Below are 21,931 nucleotides of genomic sequence, written 5' to 3'. Positions count from 1 at the left end.
CGTGGTAGAAGGCGGGGGGTAGAGCGGTCATTGCCGATATAGAGTGAGGCAACGAGACAGGCAGAAGACCGTGAGGGCGAGAGGGAGAGAGAGGGAAAGCGAGCGTGAGAGTGAAAGCGCGGGGGTCACTCACCAAACGGGTGTGGGGGAGGGGGGTGGAGGGGGGGTGTGCTTCCGGACTGTGGTAATAGAGGTGGTGTTGTTTCGGGGGAGGATGGGGGAGTGTCTTTGTCAACGGAAAACCACACGCACGCACACACTTCAGCGGCAACAACAACAACACGACACGACGGGCTCGACGGGCTCGACTGACTGGACGGCGACGACGACACTGGGAAGGCGAGAGGATTGACTGAAGAGAGCGACGGGTGTGTGTCGGAGAGTGATCGAGTACGGGCCCAGGTTATGTATACCGAGTATGCGTATGCAGCACGCTTCGCCCACACTTCGCTCGTCTCGCACTACGCACTTTCTCTCTGGGCTCTACTAGTACCTAGCACATGCACACACGAGACGGTACCACCCAAGCAGCAGCAGCGGCGGTGGTGGGTAGAGTAAGAAAAATAGGGCAGAGGCAAAAAAGGGTCTCTTGTCTAATGTTCAAATGGCAGGTGGAAGACGAGACGGACGTTGGGCGCTGGACTCATGGGCCGGGGTTTGCGGTGGGGCGGGGGGGGAGAAGGGAGGGGGGTGGTAAAGTAAGTCTGTGAGGTAGGTTCGGTTGATATTGGAGTGGATCCCGGGAGAAGAACGCGAACGGAAGTATGACGGTGATGCTGATTTATTTCTGGTGATGGGATGATGGGATGGTGGACACTGAACACTGGACGAGGCAAGGGAACAGAGGACAGCGAGATTAATGGGCCATGATCATCAAAAGGAATGCGGAATCGAAGCAGACAGGGCATCAGCAGCTTCTTTGTCGGCTCCAGACAGCATATCAGGCCGCTGATATATCCCGATTTCGATTCCCATCAGAATTCAAAGGGCGCGCGGGCAAAGGGAAAAGGAAAGAACGAAAGAAGGAAAGAAAAACAAAGAAGAAAGGAAAAAAAAGAGGGCGAATAAACATCTACGGTTCCGCCTCCGACTTACCGGCGATCAGAACACCACACCGAAGAACTTCGAAGGACAGCGGAAGGGCCGAAGAAGCGGAAGAGAAACATGCGCTGATGGCGAGCGAAGCACACGGTACTCTAGGTATCCTCAGGCCTGAGCTCAAAAGGGTACCGTACTCTACTTACTCCACCATTGACTCCGCTCGGCTCTGCACTGCGCTGCTCTGCTTGACGCACTGCACTCTCTCACCCATATGGACCGCAGCCAGACCGGTCTCTTCTCCTACTTGCAGTTTTCTCTGCGGCCTCCGTTTCCACTGCTTACACCTGCCCAGAAAATATGACGACAGATCGAACGAAGGGGAAGGGGAGGGGGGAGGGGGTGGATGTATGTATGTCTGTGTCTGCACTCTAAAGCATGCACGGTGGATTATGGCTCGATCCTCCGGGTGGGTGTGTACACCCTCTTCCCTCTCCTTCTCCCTCCTCCTTCTCCTCCTCTTACTCCTACCCTTTCTTCTCTCCTCCTTCTCGTCCTCCTACTCCGGATCCCTCGAGCAATGCAGCATCCACACCGGAAAACGAAGAGGATGTGGGAGGATGGAGGATGGAGGGTGGAGGGGGATGGGCTGTCGGGACGAATACCTAGCTGCCTCCGAACCTAGAGCATGTACCTACTACATGCCGACCAGCAGGCAGGGAGGGAGGGAGGGAGGGAGGATGAAGCGAAGAACCGGCGGGGAACGCTGGGGGAAGGGCGCGAGGGCAATGGCATGACGGTACATATCTGGGCAATGGAGCACCGCCGCCGCCACCACTTGACGCGAGATTCGAGGAGCTCGGAGGCGAGTACAGAGCGACAGATATGGAGAACGGAGAAACAGAAACGGGCACAACCGCTATCTCCGGAACGGAATGGGGTTTATCAGGCCGGACCACCGCAGGAACCTCCTCGCCTGCTCGCTCTCGTATGTATGTGGTGTTCGGAAGTGTAATTTTGAACCGGATCATGGAATTGTGTAGTGCAACGTCTACTAGTATCATATTATAGCAGAGCAGAGCGCGAAGTCCTATCTCTACATAGATATCGTCGTCGGCGCCTGCAACTCACTGCAACTCACTGCACGACAACCGCATCCATGGCCAACGTCCGAGCGGGCAGCCGTTAGTTGAAGCCACAACCACATGCTGTACTCTACATAGGAACTGGTAACTATCGTCCACTCGAGTTACTAGTATGTAGCATAAGTATTCCTTCGCACTTTCTTCCGTGCCCACTCCCCAGAAGACCGGAGGCAGCTAACAAGCGAGCTACCTTCCGGGTGTGGGCGGGCTGCTGAATGGAAGGGAAGGAACCGCGTGCGGGGAGGGGGGGTGGGGATTGATGCCAGCGGAGATGTTGCGGCCACGCGAGTTGGAGCGGCAATTAATTATTACGGGCGCAACTGAGGGGAAGATAGCGGATGGAAGAGCGGAAGAAACAACGCTTGCAAACAGAGCCACTCCAGACGGTCCAAGAGCCTCGAACAACAATAATAACAAGACAGATTTACGTGGAGCAGAAGATGGTGGTGGTGGTGATGATGATGAGGTGGTGGTGGTCGTGGTGGTGCTGGTGGAAGAGAATTTGTCCGGCACTTGGCGCTGACGTTGCTTTCTTTTTCCTCCGTGTTTCATTTCTTTCCTTTTCTTCCGGGTCTCCACGTGACATGGTGCCCTTTATACGCGAAACATCCAACACGCACATATGCATACGTCATAGACGCCTGGCCCATCGCGTGCTCCCCCTCCCCCCCTCCCCCCACTCAGTTCGTCTGGTGTCTGTATGTACCGTTCATCTACCCGACACAACATGGAAGCTTGCCCGCGTGCCCGCCGACCACGTTTGTCGTCCAGCTCCCCCACTCCCCACTCCCCACTGTGTGTTCAGGCAGATCTGAGGTGTGGGCCGTGCTCCAGCCTCCTGCACCCCGGTTTACCCTTCCAGAGCCTCATTCATCCTTCCCTTCCCTTGCATTGACCAGGACGGAGTGGGGCTGTCATGTGCAAACACCCATCGTGACTTGCGTCAATTGCCGGGAACGCTCTACAGCCGACTTCACCTCTGCGCATACATCGCCTGACCTTCGCAATGGATGGCTACTCAGCCCGTTCTTATTCGTCCGACGGGCGCGTTTCTACTACCTGACGACTGGGTTCCAGTGGATCTCAAGCGCCGTTTTTCCATCTTTGCTACTACCAGCTACCCGTTTCCTCACGGACAGGCGTCGACTTTCCAGGTCATCGCGCTACAATCCTGCCATACGACCTAACTCGGATACGGTGAATGCGGGGTTTCCGGCTCTTGGAGTAACACGTTTGTGCTTCATAAGCTCACATGGCCTGGCTAACTCTTCTCCGAGCACTTCTTCCAGGGCTGATTTCGGTTGGACCTCGCACAGTCTCTTGGAAATCCGTTGGCCTTTCTGAGCCTCATCCTACTCCGCCCCGATGGTCAATGACCGCTCATGTGCTGGAGACGGACCAACTCTCGAGACACCACCGACGTGTGCCATACAAAGACAGCGAAACAGGAAGAGGGGCATGTGTGGAGTCCTGTAGTGCCAACGCCCTGACTCCATCACCCCCGCTCATACGGATCAGCAGCACGTCACGCTGAAATGGTTCGGATGGCCGAGATGCCCAGTGAGCGACAGACAACTAGAGCAGAGCGGCGTGCACTCCCTTCTTCCGTCATCGACGCTGACCTGACCGGGTTGATCGCTCGCAAGCCGCTGCGCCGAACTCCGCGAGAACTGCTGCGTCGTCGGACATCGTTTATTCTCCACCATTCGGAAGATGCCATCACAGCCGCAAGTCTTGCCCAGGCAACAGCTGACGATTCGGCTAAGCACGTCCAGTCAAAAGAGCTACGGTATATCGCCACTAGAAGACGAAGAAGGAGGGCTTGCTGGCTTTGAGATGGCATCCAGAAGTCAATCAGGACGACTCCGACTCGGTCCGGCGAGATGGCCCAACCGAATTTCTGTCCTCCTCCCTTCTTACGTCCGTTTGTTAAGGGATCCGGACAAGGGGTTTGGCTGCCAAGCTGCCGGAAACTAGAGTAGTCCAGAGTTCCTTCCCCCTCTCGGCCACATGAGCAGAAGCGTGGCAGAGGGATCCGCAGGAATGCGCACTAGATATGTGAGTGCATCGCCAGTGAAGGGACTTACCCGTACACCGGTTCCTCAAACTCCCGATAGTTTACCTCACCTGCTCCGGTAGCCGACCAGGTAAAGGTCCGGGTGAAAGGTGTCGTCGAAGTGTTAGATACCTGTTGTGGTGGTTACCAGTTGCTGGAACGTAAGTGCCTTGAAGCGCATTATTGGCCGTCCCTAACTTTACGTACAGCCAACTAAAAGAAGCGACCAAGATTCGGGGATCGGAAACCTATGTAGCGAACGGAGCTACCCTTGTCCGCATCAACATATCCCAATTGCACTCTTACGCGGGCAATCTATATCGCAGGTAGTTTTGAATATTGCGGGGATGAGGGGTCGGACGGGGCAGCAAACATCTACCGTCCGCAGAGTACTCTGGGAGCACTATGAATCTACTCTATCACAAGCCAGAGACTGCCAGTTCGACCGTCTGTGCTTGCCGCAACGAGCCAACCACGCACGCACCACCTTTCGAAGTCACCCCTCCTCGCCCTCGTCGTCGTCGTTCCCCTCCCTCTCCCCCCCCCATCCTCCTCCTTTCTTCCAGCCCTCCTCCTTCCCCTCCTTCCCAACAACAAACACCACTCTCGAGAGGTCTAGGTCTCACGCAGGCCACCTACATCAAGTCGCATACAGACATACATCGCAGACAGCCGTCATTCATCACCATCACCGAACATTCCATTTCCCCCGTCCGGCCCCCGCCCCGCCCCGGCCCTGGCTGTGTCTGTGTCTGTGGGATCATACCATGCCACAGTTCCCAGCTACTGCACGCTACGCGTTTCGCCTGTTTGCCTGTCTGTTCGCCGACAGGACGCCTAAACTGACCACGCTCCTACATCCATACATACGCACTTCGTCCAGCCCCGCTAGTTGGATCTACGCGCCCGTCCTCGCGACAGCCGGGAAACCCTCCCTCCCTCCCTTCCTCCCTCCCTCCCCCCTCCCCGGTACATGCTCGCCACTCCGACTATGTATTTGATTCCAAATCCGAATCCGCCGCATTTCCGTGCCCTTGCGCTCACCACTGCTATTCCCCCCCTCCTTCAGAGCCAGTAAGAAAGTAAAATCGAATAAAAAAATGGCCCCCCTCCTCTTCCTCCTCCTCTGCGCCCGCTCGTAAATCCAGCCTTCTTCAGCAGCACCTGCATATGCACATGCGCACGGCAATCCCAACATGGCTTTCCGACGAACAACGACGCCCGTCTGGCCCAGTGGCCCACTTACTTACCATACATACATCTACCGGCCGCAGCGCGCGCGGAAGCGGAAGCGGATCTCTCTCTCTCGAGAGAGAGAGAGAGTCGCTCGCTCGCTCCCGGTAGAGAAATAAACAATTTAAATGACGGGTTACGGATTACCGGTTACGGATTACGGGTTACGGACTACGGGTTACGGGAATAATAAAGGATGCGTTTCCGGCTTGGGATTAATTCTACCGGTTTTTAAAATTTCAAAATTCAAAACTCCAAAAAAATTATACTATTATTTCGTTTCGAGTTTCTTGCTCCAAGGCAGTACTCTACTCTACTCGAGTACTCTACATAGTGGTGATGAACAAGAAACCGGGCAGGGCAGGGCAGATGGTGATGTGGTGCACACTGCACCGTGCCAGGCCTGACTCCTAAGACCCAGTGTAGATCCGGGACTGGTTCCGAGGTGTACACTACCTATTCTGGTGGTGGTTGCGGTGGTGGAGGGGGCGGGTTGCGTCAACCAACATCCGTCTTCCATCTGAGGGGCAACCGTATGAACATCATCATCATCACCAGCGGTCTGGCTGCGTGTAAACAAATGTGTATCAGCATCTCAACAGCACGAAGGCGAGGGTTCTTGGTGGTCTTCTGGAACCCCAAACTGAAACCGCAAAAAAAAATTCGCCGTGCATTTGCATCATCGGTTGCATCCATCCAACCATTTCATCCATCGTCTACCCATCTCCCCGCAGCCCCGCGCTCGCCCCGCCCCACCGAAAACCCCACGATCCAGATTCTAGATTCTAGATTCCAGACCTAGACCCCACAGTCTACTCTACAGATTGAGATTGAATCTCGCAACCCGAAGACGCAACCCGGAGGCTGACGGTATGTACGGTCAACGTCTCCCGCTCATGGTTGTCACTCGGGCTGGGCGGAAACTTCAAACAACCACACACACCTCGGCAGGTGGGAGGTTGGTAGGAGGCAGGTGGGTAGGAGGTGGGTAGGTGGGGCAATAGGCACTCGCGGCTCTCTCGCTTCACTGCCGGATCCGCGTCCCCCCCCCCCTCCCTCCCCAGGGCCCCCCCTTCCTAGGGAGGGCACCGGGGCCCCCACGCAATATCGACTTTCGACTTTCGATATTCGGCATACATTCGACTTCTGCCGTTTAGCCAGTGCGTACCTAGGTGCGTAGGTGCGTGGGTACGCACTACATACAGGCCGTATCACGTTACTCACGTTACTCAGGGCGGGAGGTGCGAGGGTGGGAGGTGGTGGGGGGTGAGTTCAGTTCAGTTCTCAGCCGGGCCCGGCCGGGGGGAGGGTTGGGTGCGACGTCGCACGAGGGATTGAGGTTGAGGTTGAGGTTGAGGGTGGCGAGGGTGGGGCAAAAGTGGGGAGTGGGAGTGGGGGGTACCTAAGGGACGTTGAATATTTGCGAAGGAAGCAGAGGTAAGCGCGCGAGCGCTATGCTAGGTTGCTATGCTAGGCAGTAGGTACAATACGTTCTGGAGACGACCATGACCATGACGACTCGGCATGTGACGGCGCTGCGTTTGCTCGCGAGCGGGGGAAACGTGCGGGGAATAGGAAGAGAAACATCACGGAGACATCACGGAAACATTTACGGCGGGAGACTCGAGAGGCGTTTGCGTCCGTCATAGCTACGTACGAAAAGGAAGGGAAAGGATTCTGGAATCTGAACCGTTCTGGTCATTTTATGCACCAACAGGGTGGTTTCCGCGACAAGCTGCTGGCTGCTAGCTACTGGCTACTGGCTACTGGCTACTGGCTACTGGCTACTGGCTGACTGATGCCTGAGAGTGAGACCTGGGTACTCTGTAGACATAGGAAGAAAAAGGAGGAAGAAGAAGAAGGTGGTCCTGCGAATGGATGCCGTCGTGATCCTCCATGAAGAAGTGGCCTCGTCCAAACCCGGCTGCGCAGGAGTCGGAACCGAATATCTCCCCTCCCGCGACGGACAGGCAGCCGTGCGCACTTTGATCGATAATTCATACAGCATGGAAGGCGTGCGCACATACAGCCCAGCAGTACATAGCAATAGTGCCTACATACAAAGGTACACTGCGTCCAGAGCCTCCCAAAGCTCTACCCAGGTATCACATCGACGGCAACAGTCCGCACGTACTCTACAACCCAGCAGTAGTTCACGATTGATAGTGCGCACCAACATGCGCGGCTACGTCCAGAGCGTCGACCAGATAATTACCCGCGCGCGCTTATCATCCAAGGCTGATCCACTCTTGATGATCCACACACAACCCCACCCAGCCGACCGACCTGACCTGACCTGACTGGATGCGACACACACAACGCAGTGGAGTGCGCACAGATCGAGACGACAGCGGGAATCGGGATTGTGCTGGCTGATCGGAGGCTGCGTGTGCGTGTGCGTGAGCGTGTTCACTGTGCGTGCGTACTGTGCGTGGTGGTGGTGGTGGTGGTGGTGGACATTCCCCATTGCATTTTACTTACTACTTGGGGGAGGGGGGAGTGTCAGCATTCTCATCGGTACGTACCAGAACATACATGACTCGATCTTTTCTTTCTTTCTTTCTTACTGGCTGGTGGTATGTATGTGGGTCTGCTATAGCGAGAGCCGCAGTGTCTCGCCGTCTCGCTGTCCTTTTCTTTCTTTCTTTCTTTTCTTTCTTTCCCTTTCCTTCCATTTCTTCTCTCTCCATGGCTTTGTTTTTCCCTTTCCTTTTTGCTTTTTCCGTCTATTTGTTTTTGCGTAGCGTTGCGTAGCGTTGCGTAGCGTTGCGTAGCGTTGCGTAGCGTCGCGTAGCGTTGCGGAATCTGCGATTTCGTAGCCCCAGCCCAGCAGCCAGCCCAGCCCAGCCCGCGATCAGCGCGAAGCCCGGATGTCGCTCGCTTTCAGCGCCGATCACGTACGTCCGTCTGTTGAGCTGAGCCCCCAGTTCATCGAGTAGTATCCGGCGCGGCCGGATTTCGTCCAGGGAGTTCGCTCGCCCGTACATATGCGCGTTCCAGCTCCAACCCAAACCCCAGCTCCAACTCCACCAGCCCCCAGCTCCGGTCCCGAAGTCGATGGAGGGGGGTCGTTGGTTGAGCCCCCCCTGCGACGCCCCCAGAAGCGGGGGTTTCATCCAACACTTCACTTCACTTTCCTTCCCTTCCCTTCCCTTCCCTTCCCGCTTGCATCGCGCGTGCCCCCCACGCCCAGCCCTGGCCGTAGTCGTAAATCCTCCCGTCGCTCTGTCACACCAAGTGCCCCGTCGCTTCACCACTCCGTCGCTTCATCTCCACCACCACCAAAACCCCGTCCGCCACCACCCCCACCACCATCCTCAAGTAACGGGAAAGACACCAACATGTTCCGTTCCGTGTGGCCGTGTGGCCGTGGGGGGTCGCCGTCGCGAAACAGTAGAGTGGTACCTAGAATAGTAGACATGCCATGCCATGCCATGCCATGCCACAGCCCTAGAAGATGAAGATGAAGATGTGACATAACCGGTACCTAGCTGGTTAGTAAGAGTAGAGTGCCGTGCTTGTACTGTACCGTAGATACACCACCACCACCACCACCACCACCAAGCCCAGCCCGGCCCGGTCCAGTCCAGTCGGCTATCAACTTATCAAGGTGACGTCGCTCTGTACTGTAGGTAGTTGCACGTCGGGTGTAATCGGGTCGGGTGCGGCCGGATTGGCGTGGCTGTCTTGGCTGTCTTGCCTTGTCTTGGTGGTGGGACGGAGGAAGTGAGGGGCGCGCGCGGGTGGGTGGGCGGAGTGGGGGGAGGTCGGGCAAGCAAGCCACAATCAATGCATGGCAGTCCGATTGTCTTCAGGGAGGCGGGGGGGAGTGAGAAACCGACCGTCGCCGGTCGGGGACAAGAGAGAGAGATAGATATTCGGTTAATTTCGCATGCAGTCTGTCTACTAGAGTAGTAGACTATGGCGGGAACGCCGGTCGGGGACTTTTTATTGTTGTTTTGTTGTTAGGGGCGGGTGGAGTGCAATGGAGGGTTAGTGATATCTGGTGAGCCGGCGGCGGCGGCGGTGGCCTGGGAAGGGGCGCCTGGGATGGGGATTGAGTTGCGAGCGAGCGAGAAAGCCACCTCGAGCGCTAAGTTAGCATAAGGCGCATCGGGCGGGCACTGGCAGGGCAGTAGCATTAGCGGTAGCAGCAGTGGCACTGGCACTGGCAGGCAGTGATACCCCGTGAATAGAAGACCAGCTCGAAACGCCCTCTGCACGAGCCACGGTGGAAACGAAACGATTGCAGCCCGGCGCTCACTGCTCGAGCTCACCCCCTCCAGGGCCCATCGTGAGTCCTACCGTCGACGGGGGGACACGCCTCTTATAACCCCGTCGAGAATACGGGCTGCTTACTTCCCCCACTTGCCGGTACCTGCCTGCCTGGCTACGTAGCTATCTCACCGCCCTCTCCCTCGAGAGATGACCGATTGACCGATAGATAGCTACAAGCCTCTCGATTGATCGATTGATCGAGCGAGCGATTACGGACCACAGGGGCTGGGGGCCCTATCACCACTGCCTGGGCGCTCAGCCTTGCTGGAGGGAGGGGGAGAGATAAGATGCTATGTACATCATACGGGGGTCCGAGGGTATGTATCTGTGTGTAGAGCACTCTACTCTCGGGCCGATCGACGATCTCGCGCGCGCGGGGGCGGGAAGCAAACGAACAGCTCGAGGTAGGTGTGTACATATGGTTCCCCTATCTGCTATGTACCGAACTACCTATCTTCTATCTACATATGTGTGCGTGCGTGCGTAGTTACATACCGACGTCATGGACGCAGGGCAAAGTAGCTGCGGAGATCACAGGTAGATCACAGGTGCAGAAGTAGATACTCTAGATAACTCTAGATAACTCTGACTGGTACCTTTTTCCTCGGTACTCTAGAGGTGCATACAGTACAGTGCGGTAGAGGTACCTTCTCTCGGTAGAGGTTCCGGTAGGGTGAGTAGAAGTACGGTAGAGGTACGGTGGAGTTACGGTACCGTAGAGGGGTAGAGGTACACACGATAGAGCTATGGTAGAGGTACCGAACAAGTACAGTAAACAGGTACATACGGTACGGTATGGTACTGTAGAGGTACATATAGTAAAGGTACGGTACTTGTACGGTACCTGTGCTCACTCACGTGGTCGCTCGCTCACGAGCGCAGCAGCCTCCCGGATACCTACTATCGTAGGGTGTACACACAATCACACCCCACATCCTTATCAACTATCTCATCGGGGCACCCGCCGCTCCCCACCGTCATCTCATCGCAGCACTCCCCTCCCCTATCGCCTGTATGTGTGTGCGTGTGTGCGTGTGTGCGTGTGTGCGTGTGTGCGTGGGGCTGTACGGGACTGCCTATTGGGCTCAACCTCCAGGGGACGGGCATCGCTACCACTATATACCATACCGATGGCTGCTGCTGCATCCGGAAGCTTCCACTGTCCAGTGACCAGTGACCAGAGTGGCCCCGTGCCGGATCGGGGAGATAAGGAACAAGTCGGGTTCGCGCTCACTCTCACTCGGACTCGGCATCGGCGGTTATACCAACTGAAGATAATAACCGTCCCCCGCCCCCCTTCCGATCGAGAATATCTCCACGTGTCATCAACGTCGGCTCTTCTCTTCAGCCTACCTACCTTCCTGTCGTTCGGATCCGATTGCTGCCTGGTGCTCAAGTATGCATGTTGTCTCGTCCCCTTTCCACTGTCCCTCACTCGCCAGAAGAAGTCCATGTACTGTACGCGAATGCAATCAATCCTTCATAGTATTTAACCATCGACAAGCACCATCCAGCATCCACCATCCCCATCCCCATCCCCATCCTATCCCAAAGATTGTCCTAGTATACTTCCCCATCCAGATGCATCTCCTCCCCTCCTCCCTCCCACCCACCCGGCAGAACCGCCCGGAATTCAAAAACGCTCAAGTTAAATGCAAATCAAAAGCCTGTAAAAACGCCATATAGTCTTATCGTACAATATGTGTGTGTGTGTGTGTGTGTCTGTGTATATGTGTCTGTTGCGTCGGGATTCCGTCCCTTCAGGAATAGTAACCATTGTCGTGCAGTCAGCAGTCTTCCGCCTTCCCTTTTTTGCGGCCCGATTCCTGCCACCTCTCGCAGTCACTCACTCACTCACTCCTTCTCGACCCCACAAGTTGAAACATATGAAACGGAGAAAATCAAACAAATACAATCGCCATGCTTATACCGAACCGTATCATACCAGAGAATTCGAACGCAAGTGGATTAAAGCAACACAAAACCCCATACTCAGAGCGGGCGTAAAGAGCAGAGGTGTGTTTTGAATCGTGACCGGATGTCGTGTGTATGTGTATATGTGTGTAGTGTGGGCGTAAAACCGCCGCCGCCAACATGCTCTTGCCCATCCGTACATCATCACCGCATTTATGTGTGTATTTATACATGTATAACCATCCGCAAGATCGATCTCTCGATATGGATGGGTTGCCGGGGACGCACTGTATCCTAGCTGGGTGTCTCAAACGTGCGACATTCCTATCGGTGGCGTACCGTGCTGTGACGGCTGCGAGAGTGGCGGATACGGACCCTCTTCGTCCATATAGAATGCCGGATGCGAATCGTAGGATTCCGCTTTGAGTGGTAGACCGCTTTCGTACGCATTCGGCTCGGCCAGAAGGTCACCTCCCCACTGGTTCACATAAAACGGGCCACGATTGTCTCCGTACTCCGATATGGATGCCGTCAACGACGCGGTCGATGCATTCGTCGAAACGAGTCCGGGCGGTAAACCGACAAAGTCCGTTTCTGGCTGGTACGACCCGAGTGCATATGCGGGTAACATACCCTGGTCGATAGATCCCATCCTCGAGGGTGCCTGGGACCAGGTAGGATTGTCGTCTTGCAGTTCCGTCGAGCCGCCGAATTGAGCCATGGCGTCGAGACTGTGCAGAGGAGACACGTATGGACTTGCAGGCACCCCAGGCGAAGCTAATCGCCAGTATGCTGCAGACGGATCTTCGATTGTGCGGAACGACTCGGTGGAGGGAGTCATGGTGTCACTGTGCGATGCGACATCCCATTGAGGGCCGAATCCATCACGGGGACTAAGAAACCCCTGTTCCACCTTCAATGTCAAAGGCATCGTGTGCATCCGAGCGAGACTCGTCTTGCGTGATACATTCGTTGACCGCGAGATGGGGTGTTGCCCGTTGTGGCCACGGAGGTTGTCGTCAAAGCTGCCAGTGAAGTCGTACGTCGGGGTGCCGGGCATCGATGCGGGATAGCCGCGTGGTGGTTCGGCGGTGTGGGGTACTCTGCCACTGAGACCAGGTGATGGCGAAGAAGTTTCGGAGGCCGCCTCTTGGCTGATATCGGGCTTCGACATTGAACGAGGCCGACGATCGGTGGCGTCCACTGGGTAGAAGGAGCACTCCTTCTTCAAGCGAATGCAGTTGGCACAGCGTCCTTGCTTGTCATCATCCGCGATCAAACACCGGATCTTTCGACGTCTGCAGTGGCCTAACAAGCTCGACAACATTAGCGGATGTGAAGATCATTGCTAGGGGGATGGGACTCGGATGCGGCAGCTGCAAACTGCAACTAAAAAATAAAAGTAAAAAACACTCTACACATACCACAAGCAACAGAAGTTCTATGATATCCAAGCTTGTTGCGTCGCTTATCCGTCGAGTAAGGGGAGTCGGCCATAGCGGCAGCTGCAGCGGCGGCAGCGGCAGCGGCGGCTTGCTGCACGTTTGGGGTGGAAAGGGAGCGTTTGACCGGACCCGTCATCGTCATCAGGGAGCGAGTTTTGGTTAGACGACGGCGCCAGGTTGACGTTCCAGGTTTAGGAAGCGAGGTACCGGAAGCACTTGGAGGTACGGGTGGAGTATGTGGTGGCGGTGGATACTGGGATATGAAGTTTGCTGCGGGAGGACTGACAGTCGATGAACGGGAACCGAAATCGTCAAGCACCTGATGATCGTCGACTACTCTTGCAGTGGTACGGTCGTCTCGCGGCCAATATTCTGTCGAGAACCTAGATTGCAATTGCCCCAACTGTAGTTGTTGTTGTTGGTGTTCGTGATGACGATGGTGGTGGTGGAGGTCGTGGTTGTGGTGGTGATGATGGGTTTGTTGAGTTTGTTGTTGTTGTTGGTGTTGTTGTGGGTAAGGTGCAAGTGGTGGTAGTGATACACTAGGCACAGCGTTGGGACAGTTTTCGTCCACTACACGTCTCGATGCTAGCGAGAGAGGATGTATCAATTCGTGTGGAGAGCCCGTGGTCGTCGTCGGAGTCGAGAATGGGGAGGAGGAAGAAGAAGAAGAAGATGAAGCTATCTGATAAGAGATGCTATTCGGTTCACGACCGGAATTGCTTGGTGTGTTTTGGGCAGGGACCTGATGCTTGCGTTGTTCCTGGGTTTGTGCCCCAGATGCATGGGTAGTGCTGGCGCTGGTGTTGGTGCGAGCAGCCCGGCCGGGAGTAGTCGTTCTGAAATCGACCACACTACCACCACCGCCCCGATTGGCGTTGTTGTTGTGATTGTTGGCCGTGTTCGAGATGCTCTCGTCGGTGCTCCGGTTTGCTTGCCTCTGCAAGCTCTGCAAGCCGAATCTCGCCTGCATGGGAGGGGGTTCGATATGGAGAGTGCTGGCGGGGATGGAGAGCTCGGAATTATATGTCTATCTCGATATCCAGCGATCCAGACGGGATTCGGTGAGATGAGATGCCGTCAAGATATAGTGCCCGAGCTACTACTCTAGTGAAGCAGACGGACAGGCGGACCTTGCTCGGGTCAAACGAGGGAGTGGGTTTTCTGCGTGAGGAAGAAAAAAAACGAGCGGATTTGCTGGGGGCCAGGAGCTAGCAGCAGCAGGAGCAGCAAGAGCAACAGGAGCAGCAGCAGAAGCAGCAGAAGCAGCACCAGCAGAGATCAAGTTGGAGGTTGAAGCCGGGCCAAGTCATGGATGTCGATAGAACAAGAGTCTTTCTTGGGGAGAAAAACCAAGCCTCTCTAGTCGGTATCCCAGACGCAGGAGAGCCAGGGCAATTCCAGTAGCGAGTAGTAACGAGCAGGTGGAAGGGGTGAGAGGGTGAGAGAGGGTGAGAAGGTGAGAGGATGGATGTATGATGTATGCCGGTGGTGGGTATGTAAGAATAATAACACTCTGGTTGGAGGGTCCGATACCCCTTCTCCCTTCTTCTCGTTCAGGACCTCACGGCTCTTTTGTCCTTCCCCCACCCCCCACTGGGAGACGAGTCACTGGAAGAAGATCAGCTTGATTTCGGAGCGTCTACTGCAGCGTCATCACCCCCCCTCCCCTCGCTCCTTCCCTCCATCTTCCTCCTCCTCCTCCGCCTCCGCCCCCCCCCCCCCCCACCCAGCTGCCCGCCGCCAGCCTGTCCGAAACTGACGCTGCTGGAGATCCAGTGGAGCGAGTACAGTTACATACCTCATACACAGCTGTATATAGTCGCACGTACCGCACGCAGCTGCTGAAGTTGCGCCGTGACTGGCTGTCACCAGGCGAGTTTTATCTTTATTGACCCAGAACAGGACAGTCCAGAGGGAAAGGCAGTGAATGAGTGAGCGACTGCGAGGCCAATTGGGGGGCCTTGTGTCTTGTCTCGTGTCGTTCGTCTGTCCTACACCCGGTCCTCGAGTTGCAACTCCTGGTCACGTCGCTCGCTCGCTCGCTGGTTCGCTGGTTCACTCATTCGCTCGTTCGTTCGTTGTTATTGTTGTTGTCGTTTCGGACCATCTTGGCTGTGGAAACATAATTCCCCAGTTAATTCGGTATTTCCGGAAGCATAAACGAATTGACGCCCCACTTCCTTTCCCCACACACGCGCTCCCTCACTGACAGCTCTGCAGGCTCCCCCCCCCCACCCCCCTCGTCCTCTCCTCCTTACTCCCTCTTGGTCTTCTTCTCCTGATGCCTCGATTAAATGTCGTCCTCCGCCCTCCTCCTCGCCCCTCTCTCCCTGCCTCCTGATTCACCGATTGCTGTCCGTGTCTCGCCGTGGCAATCAAGAGCGCAGAGAATGCCACAGAATCAAAACAACAACAATAACAACGAAAGGGTTTTCTTTCTTCCTCGTTGATTTCCAACACATGCAATCAACACCAACGACGACATGTCCTCCTAGCGTCCGTGCACGCCAGTCCGCAAGTGGTGCGGACTGAGGTTGCAAGGACGTCCTGTCTCGGTCGTGCGCACCTGCCAATTGCAGCCAATGGGAACCGGGGATTGGGAATCTTTTTTTTTCCTTCTTTCTTTCTTGGAGCACTAGTAAGCAGTGCTAACTAGGGGCTCTGTCTAGTAGGGAAAGTCAGCACGGGCGTCTTGTCCTGGTCCTTGTCGCTGCCCTGGTCTTTGTCGATTTCTGCCCGTCGGCACTTTGCCCGCTGCTCGACTCTGCCTTCTTGTTTCTTGTTTTTTGTTTCTCGTTCTCGTTCTTGTTCTCGTTCTGCACCTTCCCCTTCTTTTGTTTCTTCTTTTGTTTCTAGTGCTTCTTCTCCCTCTGCTCCTTCTTTTTAACCTTCTCTCCCCCTTCTTCTTCCCCTTCTTCTTCTTTTTCTTCCTCTGCTTCTCTGGATGCGGCCATCACGGCTTGGCTCTTGAAAAAAAGCAGAGGCAGTGAGTGGAAGGGGAGATTCGGACTCGAACGAGCATCCCCACGAAACCGACGCCGCCATTGCAGGACCGATTCTTTGCTTCTTTCCCACATGTCTGGTTGGTTCCTGAGCGCATTCCGCAGTCCGCAGTGGATGCAAATGCGGATGCGGATGCACATATCTAGGCTACATACGAACGCGTGGACATGTCCACTGTCCAGGTGCGCCGCCGCAGCATACATATTATACATAGTCTACTATATCTGTATCAAGGGCCGGGCATGAGGCTGCCTGCTGCTGATGCGAGGTGAAGTTAAGGTCGAGGTCAGGGGATCAAGGGGATCGGCGAGCGCGCTGCTGTGGGACTTCACGTTGTCGGCTACGTGCATCGCCACTCTACTACTACATATCCCACCAGAGTGCTCGCCAAGTAAGTACTCTAGGTACATACTTTGTTAGATACTTGGGCACTCGACTCCGCAGAGTGTCGCACGACCACGGACGTGGTGCCAGATCCAAGACTATCATACATACATGATGCTCTCCCTCCCTCCACTTCCTCTGACAGGAACAGAACATCAAGGGGTCCGGGGGGGCGGTGGGGGATGGATGGATGGCGTGGATGGCGTGGACGACGGGGGAAGAAGCACACTCCCCGACACTCCCCGCCGACCGACACCCCGACAAGGAGAGATCGCAGTGGGGTGAAGCGAAAGGAAAAAAAGAAAAGAAAAAAAGGCTTTGTCCTCGCGTTTGTAGAGCCAAGTACTCGGGTGTAAGGATAAGTGCTGCCTCACCAGGTTTTCCCCCATACAACTTGGCGTTTTTCCGCCATGCAACGTAGTCACAACAACTCACTCATTTGATTGTATCTGGCTTAGTGCACTCCTAATATAGACTAGTACTTATAATTCGTAATGGTGGTGAGGCACCACTTATTGGCAGCTTCTAGTACTCTACCCAACCACCCCCAGAAAGAACGAAAGAAGAAGAGAAGAAGAACAAGAACAAGAACAAGGAAAAAAAGTGTTTGTTCCTGATGATCTGATCCGGCATAATGGTTGGCGGGGGGTTACTCCTGAGTGTTGAGTCCGATCTGGAGTCCTGGACTGGAGTGCTGTTGTCCTGGTGCTGTTGTCTTGGTGCTGGAGTTCCGAGTCTTGTCGTCCTGGAGTGTGCTGGTTCTGGATTCCCAAGTCTTGGAGTCTTGGACTGGAGTCCGCGGGCCCATTATTGGTATTAGCGCTCCCTGCCTATTCTACTGAGTACTCTACTCTACGTAGCGAGACAGACCGAGACTCGAGACTTGAGACTGGAGAGAGTGTCCAAGCTTCTTCGCCGCCGACAGAGAACTTCAGTGATCAACGACAGTCGGCCCAATTGGATCGTGGGTGGTTCAAATGTCTGATGGTGATGGCCCATGGGCTCCAGCCATGGACAATACGAAGACTCTACATACATACTCTGGAGTACCAGTACGTAGAGTACAGTACATACTACTGCTGGTAATTGAGTGCACCTAAGGGTAGGTTAGACTGGCGTGCATGTGGTGAGCAGGGTTGAGGTGTACGGGACTTTTTCTTTCTTTCTTTTCTTTTTGGGTTTTTGGGTTTTTTTCCTTCTCGTGGGCAGAACTTAGAAGGACTGCCTTCCTCTTTGGCCCCGACGATGACAAGTTGCAACAAATGCCCCCTCGACCCCTGATATGCATGTCCGTTCCAAGAGCTGGAGGGAGGGCCAACTCGACGAACCAGAGCCATCACCGTATGGCATCGTACAGTACGTATGGTATGGCATGGTATAGGTACATGCCGTGTATCGTGAGCATACATACAGCATACGATAACACGATGCATACATACAGCATCCAGGAATATATCTTGTCCAATCGCGAATAGGAACTGGCGTCGAGACTCGAGACATGTTGCCACGATGTACTCTGCACTGTTCACTGTATGTACATACAGTGTACACTCCACATTATACGCTCTCTATCCTAGAATACACTCCACTCAGTACATGGAGTGATCGGAAAGGGCTTCGACGACATGCTGATGCTGATGCTGATGTCGCTGCACCTGCGACAACGACCAGCGACCAACGATCCAGCAACCACCGACCAACGACCAACCCCAACCATAGTCACAACCCAACTTCGCTGTGCATGGACGAAGGCCAGGAGGAGTTACTCGTAAGTAACTATCTCCGTATGTACTCTAGAACACCTAGTATCCACGCCATGTGGGGTTTGGTACTCGGGAGCCTGTGAGGATCGGGAGCGGCAATCCAATCCAATCCACTCCAATCCAATCCAATTGCCACCGCGCGATCAAGGCGGATGTCGATGTCGATTCGACTCCGGGTTCGACGGACTTTCAATGTCGTTGTCGTTGTCGTTGTCGTTATGGGGTGGTGGTGGGCGGTGGTAGGTGGTTCAAACTTATCTACCGGTATCGCGAGACTTTCATTCGACACGGCGGCGGCGGCGCGCCGCCTCCGCCGTTGCGGTAACGTAGATCTTCGGGATTGCACTTGTATGTACCAGGAGCTGCCAATAAGTAGTGCCTCACCACCATTACGAATTACAAGTACTAGTCTATATTAGGGGTGCACTAAGCCAGATACAATGAAATGAGTGAGTGGCTGTGACTAAGTTGCATGGCGGAAAAACGCTAAGTTGTATGGGGGAAAACCTGGTGAGGCAGCACTTGCCCCTATACTCGAGTACTACACAAACTCTAGAGTAGAGTATGTACTGCAGCCAGCCAGCCAGCCCTCCATGACCTCCATGCCCTCCATGTCTTCAGAAGTCGGGACTGGACAGTTGGTCAAGACTTGACTGGAGTAGAGTCTACATACGGTACTTACCGAACCACCACCCAACATGGCCCATGCTCCACACCCATCCACCTATTTTTACATGCTCGCTGAGATGTTCTGGAATTCGCAGACTCGCGAGTCGCAGTGCTTTGATCGCTGGCTGCCTCCTCTGCAACAGTCAAGACTGCAACTGGTCTCTACAACTGGTCTCTAGTTTCTGCGGACCGATTGGCCCCACGCCGAGGCTATCGCCAGGGCTATTAGTTAGTAGCGTACGTTGCTCCCCAGCCCAGCCCAGTCGGCCATCAACGATATCTAGACTCCAGAGACGGTCGAGTAAATAAGTCTCATTTATCCAGCCAATCGAGAAATCGAGAAATCGGAAGGAAATAACGGAAACAATTGCGGACCAACAACGACAAGAATAGAAAGCTTAAGGAGAATAATTTCAAATTTCAAATTTCAAATTTCCAAAAAAAAAAAAGTTTTCAAATAATGCAAGTAAGACAAGCATGTTGGCAGGCAGGCAGGCAGGCCGCTTAGCAGCTTTCCCCCCATATCCGACCCCCCACGCACTCTACTAGAGTTAAGGATGCGATGGGCCCTCGCTCGAGTCGATGATATGTATGATCCAACCCATCCCGGCCATCGTGAAATCTGGAAATCGGCGTATGTACTCTACATATGTAGTCTCGTTCTCGGATGCTTCCACCACCACCGCCACCACCACCATCACCACCACCAGCGCTCCATGCAGAACACCTCTCCTCATCATCATCATCCCCCTCGCGCAACTGTTTGCGAGACACCGTGAGACGCCGCGAGACATTGCGAACGAAACGACGCGAGATTTGTTGCGCAGGCACGCAAGCAAGCCACCCCACTGCCGATGTTCCGGGTCGGGCTGGACTAGAGTCGAGTCAAGTATGTAGCTGTGGATAGTAGAGTAGAGTAGGTACTCTACTCCGGACGTCCACTCTGCTCAATCCATTCATCTCCACGCACGCACGTACGCATGTACGTACGTACTGGTAGTTGTTGTTGTAGTAGTAGTAGTAGTTGGTAGTAAATACCCGTACGGTAGCGACTTGTCCGCGAGTACCGTACTCTCTCTATCTATCTCTGGGTTTAGTTACCGACCCGGACGCAATATGTGTCGACATCTATCTACCAGTAATTGTTTATTTACCGACCCAGACGCAATGTGTGTCGACATCTACCATCTACCATCTACAGTACTGTACATACTGCTAGGAAGATGTAGTTGCTATAGTTAATTGTTTATTTGCCGACATATAGCGTAGCACACCCGTTGGCTGTTTTACTTCTGCCGGTGGCGGTCAATCGCAAACACCCTGGTGTCTGGGGATGGGGGAGGAATAGGAGAGGGGGCGGAAATGGATCGAGCTGTAGGTAACTGAGTAGGTAGGTACTCGGCTTGAACTGCGACAACTGGGACATGCAAACAATTGCCCCCCAAACCCCCGGGTCCGAGTCGGGTGAGGAGGTTGAGTAAACCCGAGTTCCTACTAACCAGACTACAATATATACCTTGCCGTGGCAGCCTGGCAGAAAGGCCGGACATGAGTATGGCAATGTATCTATGCACCCAGCCCGTAACTGGTAGAGAAGAGTGCTATTCTAGAGAAGAGGAGTGGATTGCTATGGAGAAGAGTGGAGTGGAGCGAAGTGGAATGCGTCAATGCGTGAATGTGCGAATGCGTGCGCCGGCCAATGATTACCTATCCAATTGTGTGCGTTACCAAAAGCCTAGCTCCCTAATTAGCATACATACTCTACTTATCCGTAGTGCAGGCAGGCAACCTATCGTTTGCAGCAGCAGCGGATGATCGACGCATCAACCGTCAGTCGAAATAACTATGTACCCTATGGGTGGCCCTGCTTTTGCGCTGTATGTCCCACCTCGAACGGTAAAGTGGCCCCCCCCCCCTCCCTCGTCCTCCTCCTCGTTCCACTCGATTGTTTGGTGTCTTGTGTCTGAGAAGGTGAGACCCCCTATATGAGTTGTCAGATAAGTTTTTTCTTGCAAATCATAGTTAGATTCTCTATAGTTACATGTCCTTCCGTAAGCGCTCCGGCGCTCCGCTGAGGATGCCTTCGCTCAACACTCAACACACTGTCACCCCACTCCCCCGCCACTTGTGTTTCGGAAGCAAAGCAACTGGACGCCCAGCAACAGCAACAACAATAACAGCTACAACAAAAACAACAACAAAAACAACAACAAAAACAACAACAAAAACAACAACAAAAACAACAACAAAAACAAAGCTACCGGGAGCGTACTTACCTCCTAGGTAGTAATCCATGTGGAGCGGCGGTTACGTTACGTTACGTTACTCTAGGTACCCAAAGTCGCTCAAACTCGAGTGCGCGACGGCAGTTAGTAGCGTCCGCAAACCTTATGTAGGATGCACCGCAGGTCCGCAGCTACTAGGTAGGTCCGCAGGTGCGCAGGAGGCAGGGGTAGAAGATACTCTACTGTGCACATCCTCTCTCTCTGCTGCCACATGTATGTACAATAGGGCATGTGGTGGTGGTGGTGGAGTACCGTAGGTAGGAGAATATGGAAACATGGAGCTGCATTGATGATGATTCCCCCCATTTGCCGCGCGCGCGGTGCGTGTTTGCTTCCGGCCTCTTCTCTTCTATTTCTCTTCCCTTTAAAGCTCTGCAGAGATTCTGTTCCTGTTCCGAGAGTCCATGTCCGACGACCAAGGACCAAATGCCACGACCGGGATAGTTGGATGGATGGATGGCGTCGTCGTCGTCTCCACTGGGGTGCTGCATGCAGTACCTTATTACCTCATTACTCAAGTCCTTACCTAACTGGTGTCAAAATCAAAACAAAAACAAAAAAGCCGTTCGAACTTCGAACAAACTCGGGCGCCCGCTCTGGATGCGGCATCGTAATGTATGTAGAATAGAGTTCTATACCCCAACCTGGAAGAAATCAAGAAAAGAAAACAAAGTGATGAGTGCAGTGCGCATCTCAACGACACTCCTCCCCCGCG

At 54.3% G+C, this 21,931-nt stretch overlaps 3 protein-coding genes across 3 annotated transcripts; 2 read left to right on the top strand and 1 right to left on the bottom strand.

Moving 5' to 3' along the window:
* The first annotated feature begins 4,373 nt into the window (after window positions 1-4,373).
* Window positions 4,374-5,420, top strand: BZA05DRAFT_138387 (uncharacterized protein). Its single transcript, XM_051478868.1, has one exon. It carries the CDS (start codon window positions 4,587-4,589, stop codon window positions 5,238-5,240), a length of 654 nt encoding a protein of 217 aa, XP_051336705.1. The 5' UTR covers window positions 4,374-4,586; the 3' UTR covers window positions 5,241-5,420.
* A 2,922-nt stretch (window positions 5,421-8,342) lies between these two features.
* On the top strand, window positions 8,343-9,249 carry BZA05DRAFT_138328 (uncharacterized protein). Its single transcript, XM_051478867.1, has one exon. It carries the CDS (start codon window positions 8,460-8,462, stop codon window positions 8,931-8,933), a length of 474 nt encoding a protein of 157 aa, XP_051336704.1. The 5' UTR covers window positions 8,343-8,459; the 3' UTR covers window positions 8,934-9,249.
* A 2,722-nt stretch (window positions 9,250-11,971) lies between these two features.
* BZA05DRAFT_341791 (uncharacterized protein) lies at window positions 11,972-13,245 on the bottom strand (the record flags this gene model as incomplete). Its single annotated transcript, XM_051481010.1, has 2 exons — window positions 11,972-12,972; window positions 13,089-13,245. The coding sequence occupies 2 exons, from the start codon at window positions 13,243-13,245 to the stop codon at window positions 11,972-11,974; spliced, it is 1,158 nt and encodes a 385-aa protein (XP_051336703.1).
* Window positions 13,246-21,931: the final 8,686 nt, after the last annotated feature.

This window comes from Tricharina praecox, assembly GCF_024521635.1.
Source record: "Tricharina praecox strain CBS 144465 chromosome Unknown BZA05scaffold_24, whole genome shotgun sequence".
Classification (NCBI taxonomy): domain Eukaryota; kingdom Fungi; phylum Ascomycota; class Pezizomycetes; order Pezizales; family Pyronemataceae; genus Tricharina; species Tricharina praecox.
This window is presented reverse-complemented; position numbering and strand designations above follow the sequence as displayed.